Raw genomic sequence first — 7,845 nt, forward strand, 5'->3', positions numbered from 1 at the left:
CTGTGGGTGCTGGGAAGGGAGCCGGCACGGGGCATGGAGACTGTGGGTGCTGGGAAGGGAGCCGGCACGGGGCATGGAGACTGCCGACGGTGCTGTGTTTTCAGTCATGGTCTTTAACGCTGAGACGTTAACAGAAATGTGGTCTGTCTCAGCCTCCTGTGTCTGCCATGTTCCTGGGTTAGGTGCCATGAGTAAGTACAATGTTAACGCAGCTGGTCCTCTCTCCTTCCTCCTCCTCAGGAAACAGTGAGCTTGTATCCCTTCCAGATACATAGCATTGCGTTGTCAACGTTTGCATCGCTGATTGGCCCATTTGGAGGCTTCTTCGCCAGCGGATTCAAAAGAGCTTTTAAGATCAAGGTGCGTTTCACATTCTCTGCTGCAGTCTCTGTGCATACTAGGAGTTCTCTGTGCTTGGGATGTGGCTCACACTGGCCACACTGAGCCCCTGACATCCCTGTAGCCTCACAGCCATGCTGCCTGGCTGGTTTGAGTCTATTTTTTTTTTTTTTTTGGAAGTGTCTTATCCTGTTCTGGAGATGGAGTGTCCCTCAGTGCTGGGGTGGCTTTCAGACTTCAGGAATGGAGTAGTACGCCATCTGCAGCTTAGCATCTCCCAGTCCCACAATTCTGCCAAGGAGCATTTGGATCTGGAACTGCTCCTCCTGTTAGGTAGAATCTGTCGGGTCAGGCTGGAGAGAACACTCTTGCACGTTCTCTGCGGTTCAGCTCTGAACGCTGCTGCTGCAGTATGAAGCTTGCACCACAGACATGTCCGTGAAAGTCTTAAAACTTTTGTTTGTAAGACCCGCTTGTGGGTTGGATTTGATCTGTGAGAGTTGGTTCACTGATTATGGTCCAGACACTTAAAGTCATCCCCACGTGTTAGTACAGCAGGGTCACCCTAAAGTCCTATCATCACAGCTGCTCTCCCTTACCAGGGAAAAGTACATCTGCTCACTGAGGGTTAGAATGGCTGGGGAAGATGTGCTGGTCAGGGAACGGTGCTCCGAGGAGGTGGGATTGGAGCCTAGATCTGAAGAGAGGACAAGGATAAATCTTACTGAAACGTCCGAGGAAGAGCGTTGACGTGAGTTCAGGGAGGGAGGCCTCGCTGAAGTTAAGGACAGGCTCCTAGGCTCCAAAGCCACAGGGAAACCCTGTCTCTAAAAACAAACAAAAAAAAAAAAAAATGAAGAGAGCCAGGACCGAGCGGCTGTTAGGGAACAGCGTTTGGAAACCACCCCTGGACCTTAGGATGGTCATCAGGGAAGCATCAGGGAAGTAAATGAACTCGGGGAGCCTCTGCCCTGCCAAGGGTGCTGTGGTTGGGGCAAGGTAATATAGAAAGCCTGCAGGGTCCCTGGCCTCAGGATGCTCCCTCCCCATGGGGGAGGGTGGGAAGCAGCCCTGTCCTCCCTTGCAGTGGGATCAGGCTACTGGGGCTCCGTCACACCTCAGTGAGCAGAGAAGGGAGGAAATAGGTTGGGAAAAATTAGTCACAGGTATTTAGATTGTGGGTTTTTTGTTTTGTTTTGTTTTTTTAAGACAGAGTTTCTCTGTGTAGCTCTGACTGTCCTGGAACTCGCTCTGTAGACCAGGCTGGCCTCCAATTCACAGAGATCCACCTGCCTTTGCTGGGGTTAAAGACATGTGCCACCACCATTCAGTGTGTTTTTTTGTTTTTTGTTTTTTTAATGCTCTCTAAGGTTCCTCATTAAAGGGAAAGGGTTTTGTTTTTTTTTGTTTTTATATCTGAATGTGCAGTTGCTGTTGTATCTTGTGTGTTAGTGCCTAGATGTTCACAAGAACACTTGTGTTCTCTGAGGTTTGGGTAGTGAGCTCTTCTGCAGAAACCTCACCGCCTGGCCTCTCCTCACCGCCTGGCCTCTCCTCAGGCTGTCTGATGGATGAGCACGTTCTCAGTGACCCAGATGCTTTGTTCTTCTTTTACCTCAATGCTTAAAGAAGAGTGCTTACCACTGGAGTGTTTGTTCCGGCACAGGGGTTGTTGGATAAACACAAGTTAGAGATGCGTGTGCGTCTGTGTGACAGTGAGGCAGCTCCCACACAGCTGCTCACTGTGCAGGGCTACAGGCAGTTATAAAACGAGATAATTTAGAGAGATTACAGTAATGAGAAAAAGTGCTAGACTTAATTAATATGTAGTGTTATTTCAGTGCTGTGGGCCAATTTAGAAATCATTCAACAGTGAGTGGAGAGTTGAAAAATAACATTTTAATCTGTTGGCTGTATTCTAATTTATTTGTATTTGTTAGAAGAAAATTAATAGTAAAGTTGTTTTCCTTATAAAGTCTATAATACTGAAAAGACATTTACATGTCAGAATTTGATGCAGGTGATGTGTATTTCACATTTGTATGTTTGTTTCTGCAGGATTTTGCAAACACCATTCCTGGACATGGAGGGATAATGGACAGGTTTGATTGTCAGTATCTGATGGCGACGTTTGTGCATGTGTACATCACAAGCTTTATAAGGTACTTCCCTACTAAAACAGAACCAGACACTTCATTGCATCATTCTTTTGAGTTCCCACTAGTTTAAGTTGACTGCTTCTGTCAGTGGTCGTTTATAATGTCAAGTGAAATGGAATTGTGGCTCTCATCGTAGGATCCAGTGGTCATTGCTGTGAGCACACCATGACAGTTAGCAGAACCCAATCAGAAGGCCCGGTTAATGCGGCTCATGTGAGGTTCAAAATACAAGCAGATTGCATTTCTTTTTTCTGAGACAAGATTTCTCTCTGTGTGTAGCTCTGGCCATCCTGGAACTCACTCTGTAGACCAGGCTAACCTTGAACTCACTGAGGTCTGCCTGCCTCTGCCTCCCTAGTGCTGGGATTAAAGGCGTGCGCCACCACTACCCAGCCAGATTACATTTTTTAACTGTGGGCATCTCACTGAATGCTGTTAAGGAAGCAGACAGTTCATTCAGCCCAGTTATTGCTGGAGTGTCTGTGATGTGTCATCATGGAGCACAGTGATCCCTCCCTGTCCTCACAGCTCCTTCCTGAGAGAGCAGAGGACCTGAAGTGATAGTGAAGGTCTCAGCTGGCAGTGAGGGGTGGAGGAGGCGGCTGTTTAGTAAATCGTTGACTGTTCTTGTCCCTAGAATATGAGTGTTTACAGTCTGCCCTACAATGGCAGTTTAGCATGGGAGAGCCAACAATCATACCATGGTGATTTGATCTCCCTGGTCTCCACTGGGGCCCAGAAGGTCATGGAAAATATGTTTTCATCAGAGTTATTTAGAGGGAAACCCACATTCAGAAACTCATAAATTACACTTAACAATATGTATCCATACTAGTGTAAGAAATTTTGTATTAATCTTTTTGGGGGGGGGGTTGCAATCTTTTCATCAGTTTCCTTCACCTTTTCAAAGACTTTATTAGTTTTCTCTGTGGTATGTTTCTTTTCTCCTTCATTGATTTATACTTACTTTTTCATTTCTTTATATTTTCAAAGTTTAATTTGTTCTTCTCCTAGATGTTTAAGATAACACCTAGGTTGCTGATTTAGGCTTCTTTTCTAAGGCTGCAGACCCCGTCTTTAGCACCCCTGGGTCCTCGTCCTGTGGGTGCCAGTGTGCTCGTTTTCCCGTGCCACTGTCTCCCCTGACACTCAGGTTATTTAGAAGTATGCTGATTGGTTTCCAAGCAAATGAAGACTTTGTCATTGTTCTTTCTTTATTGCTGTCTGTCCTGGTTTCAGTGTGTGGTTGGAAGAACCTAAGGTCTGAGCCCTGCTTCACGGCTCAGCTCACCATCTCTTCTGGTGCACGTCGCATCTGACAGGAGCAGACAGCCACCATGCAATTTCAGATGTAATACTGTGTCGGGTGCAGTTTTGCTAAGAGCTGAGTGCGGTCATTTGAGTTGTGAGTGCTTGCGTTACCTTAATAGAGCGCAGAGGGGGCTCCTACCACAATCGCAGGTCTTTCCTTTCTCTGCTCTGGTATATGCGTGTAAGTTCACATCCTCTCTTTCGAGGTCGTGTTGGAGTATCGTGATGTGGCTTTGTTGTTTCCCTGTGGAATCCCTCCGTTGGCCACTGCTTGTCTCGCTGCCTGCCCGATGTGTGTTAGGACACTGGGGCCACTTCCATTAGTGCTAGTATGCAATTCTTGGTCTTTTTTAAAAGCATTTCCCTGTCTTCATTTCAACAGTGTTTTTCTTTTCTGATTGTTTTATTCTTTATGACCCCATCACCCTCTTTGTCTTTTTGTATGGTATTTCCTTGTTGATAGAGTCTGACATCAGTAATTTATGGCCGAGCCCCTGAAATCCATAAAACAGACAACAACAGAGGCTTTAGAGATGGCAGATTTTGAAGGCAAAATTTACACTCTTTGTTTAGGAAAGGATTTGCCTGTGTTCTCTTAGCGGCACAGTCATGCTGCACCACGCCCCTGTGGCTGAAAGCAGATCCTTGGCCTATTTGGAGGCAGCAGAGATGTCCTGGATCCAGCTCCTGGGAAACACCTGCTGACATCACTTTCCATTTAGCTCAGCTTGCTGGCATAGCTCCTTTCTCCGTGGGCGGCTGCTCCAGGTCATGCCACGGAATGCAGCAAGACCAGCTGGGCTGTGAGGGGCACATGGCCACCACAGGTTTCTGCCTGTTTGCCTCGAGACACGAAAGTGACCTGTGGGATGGTGGCTCAGTGCTGTTACGCTGCTACTGTTTTAAGTTAAAGATTTCTCGGAATAAATTGTGCCTCTTGTGATGTTTCTATAGAAGACGTTTCTTTGTCGCCAGGATTTCCACTTCTTACAATTCTGTTTTTAAAATCTGGACTGTAAATTATTTACCTACCTGTTTTTAATGTGCGTCTCAGAATTCTGCACCACCCTACATATTTTGCTAATGGGATTTTCTAAGTAGATCTCACCGTTGTTTACACATGCACCCTCTGCAAGTGCACTGAGGAAGGTGGTAGGCTTGTTGGGTTTTGTTTTTATTTTCTTTTGCAACAGTGTCTTACTCTGTAGATCAGACTGACCTGGAACTCACTACATAGTCCAGCCTGGCTTCCAACTCATGGAAATCCTTCTGCCTCAGTATGTCCAATACTGAGCTTACAGGTATAAGCCGCTTTGTCTGTCTTGCCTCACAGACCATTCACAGAATGTATACATGTGTTGAGCTCTCCAGGCCCGGCTGTGGGAATTTGCATTCCCATGACTGCAGCAGTGTTAGCAGAAGCCAGGGTGTGAAGGAGAGACCCCTGCCTGGGGTTCCTCTTAGCTCTGTGGACCCAAGCTGGGTGACACACTGAAAGGCTGGAGTAGGGATCCTGGAAGAGTGAGCCCAAGGAGAGAGGGTGGCAGGCTGGTCCCGTAGCTGTTCCCTGGGCCCCTTCCTCCTGTGTGGACTGCTCTGGTGGATGGGCAAGAGGCCAGCGCTGTCCTTGGCCTCCGTTTGGAGAGCAGAGGGTGTCACGCTGTTTGCGTTTCCCTGGGACTTTGAAGAAGACATTGGTGCATCCATAGTTCAGGACTTTAGTGGTTTGTCTCTCGGATCATAGTTCCCCTAGGGTATTTCATCAACAAAGTACTTTACATGATCTAGAAGTCTCTTTGAGGCTAAAACTTGTAAATTTCTTTTTGTGCCCTCCTTTCGGTTTGTCCTGTGTCTCCTGGCCCGAGGATTTGCCCTTCATCAGGTTGCCTTTGAGAGAATTTCTGTAGAACTTAGATCTCTGTTCTGCGCCTGCCGTTCCCTCCCTGCCTGCCCACTCTTCTTGCATCTCAAGCCTCAGATATCCTGGTGCATTGCTCCCCTTGACACGAGTGCTGGGCGCTCACGTGGGAGCAGTCGCAGTTCTGTGGCAGTGGTTGCTTAGCCCTTCAGATGGGTTCTCGGTAGCATGTGCTCACTTACCCCCTGTGCAAACGGTGTGCAAATGGTGCCAACATGCCTTCTCTGCTTCCTCATCAGGGGTCCGAATCCCAGTAAAGTCCTGCAGCAGCTGTTGGTGCTCCAGCCAGAGCAGCAGTTAAACATCTACAGAACCTTGAAGACACATCTCATCGAGAAAGGAATCCTGCAGCCCACCTTGAAGGCCTAGCTTCCCTGAGAGGATGGACTGCCAAGGAGGAACTCTCAGAACAGCTCCGAAGTCTTGCACTGACTGAGCCGGCATGGGGCTGAAGAGGTGACGGATGCAGGTTTTGCAGATGTGAATGTCTTTCTCTGAAATTACTGTGAATATTTAACAAACTCGTGGTCTAACTGATGAGTGTGTAGCAGGCGCCTGCCCGTGAGAGATCCGCTCTTTTCTAAGATGTTTTCCCATGTTAACCTCTCTGCCCTCACATGCTGGATTCTGCAGTCTAGGAGACTTGTGTTTTAAAGAGTCAAACACTGTAAGTGGAGCCCCTCTTAGGGTTGTGCCTGGTGGTGAGCTCTTTTGCCCAAACTTCGACCTCTGCATTGGGAAATGCCTCTCTGTAGCCCCAGGCTTGCTGCAGGCATCGTGGGGAGCCAGCTCCTGGGGCTTCCTCCTCTTAGAGACTCAAGTATTTCTGAAGGGCTGAGTTAGATTAAAAAAGAAAGAAAAAGAATGATTGTTCACTTTTTTTCTGTTTTCTTCCTTTTTGTTTGTTTGTTCATGGTACTGGGGATGGAACCCAGGGGCTCCCTCTCCTGGACTCTGTTCCATGAGACTGCCTAGCTATCAGAGAGGTAACAGTCTGCTGAGTGGAAACGTCCTCATTTTAAGTAGTTTCAGAATTCAGAGGCTAGAGGCTGAAACCTGTACCATTACTGATTTGTCCAAAAGCAGGCGTCAGCATCCACTTCTGACTAAACTCTTTAAAACCATAGCCAACTCCCCCAGAGACCCAGAAGTGGGTCCTCAGCGAAGACAGTGGCACCGTAAAAGCTGCAGAAAGTCATCCCGTGGCTTGGTGGTAACCTGTGGATCTTAGTTCCCTGAGTCCCAGGATGGGGAGGGGTGGGGCTGGGGCGGAGCCCTGGCAGGTGCCGAGGTGAGGCGCTGCCTCCTGCTCTCTGTGCACCTCTCCTGGAAAGAAGACCCAGGCCCCTGCCAACTCCTGCTGGCCATCCTTCTTCCCACCATGTCATGAAATCCAAGCAGAAGTTATAGCTGTTAAGAAGAAAAGCACACGAATGCCATGCCTTCCTTGGGTGGGCCGGACATTGTCACCAGACTGGAGGACACCTCTCAGCCCTGGACACAGCTCCTGTTGCTGTGTGCTATGTGCTCTCCAGCCATCTTAACAACGCGCATTGTTAGTCACCCTCAGCAAACGCCCAGTTCTCCACTTCAGTGTCGGAGGGGAGAGATAGATACATTGTAAAGGATATTTTGGTAATGAAAAGAGTAAATATTTTGTTTAAATTAGAAATGAATTTCAGTGATCACACATTCCCTTCCTGCTATAGATGTGCCTGGGTTCTGAGGATTCGCCTCCAGGCACCAAGTGTGCTGTCCTCACACAGTGTATGTCCTGCAAAGGAGAAGGCCGTCACTGTTGGCTCTGCTCTCTACTAGGTGACTTGAGACCGGGGGCTGCACCGGCCTCCATCGTGTCCTGCTTCTATAGAAAGCCATGGCACTGCCACGGGCCATGTGAGAAGTGATTCCTACCCCCTGCTTTTGTTTGCCCCACTTCCCACTCCAGATGTTGACAATAAAAAGTCGCAGGCACCAGAGAAACAGCAAAAACCTTGTGATAGGAAGATGCACTGAGCTGCTTCAGGACAATGTCGATTCCCCTCGCCTACCGCATTCATGTGGGATTGGTAAGGTGTTACAAGACAGAATTAGGAAAGCATAGCTTACTCACAGGTA

At 48.0% G+C, this 7,845-nt stretch overlaps 1 protein-coding gene across 1 annotated transcript in view; it reads left to right on the forward strand.

The window, feature by feature from the left end:
• Cds1 (CDP-diacylglycerol synthase 1) overlaps positions 1 to 6,600 on the forward strand; it is a 75,331-nt gene extending 68,731 nt beyond the window's left edge. The window contains exons 11-13 of the mRNA XM_005359570.3: positions 241 to 360; positions 2,398 to 2,501; positions 5,967 to 6,600. Coding sequence (XP_005359627.1) covers positions 241 to 360; positions 2,398 to 2,501; positions 5,967 to 6,096 — 354 coding nt within the window. The 3' untranslated portion in view covers positions 6,097 to 6,600. The remainder of the gene's footprint in view (positions 1 to 240; positions 361 to 2,397; positions 2,502 to 5,966) is intronic.
• Positions 6,601 to 7,845: the final 1,245 nt, after the last annotated feature.

Source organism: Microtus ochrogaster, linkage group LG1 (genome assembly GCF_000317375.1).
Source record: "Microtus ochrogaster isolate Prairie Vole_2 linkage group LG1, MicOch1.0, whole genome shotgun sequence".
NCBI lineage: Eukaryota > Metazoa > Chordata > Mammalia > Rodentia > Cricetidae > Microtus > Microtus ochrogaster.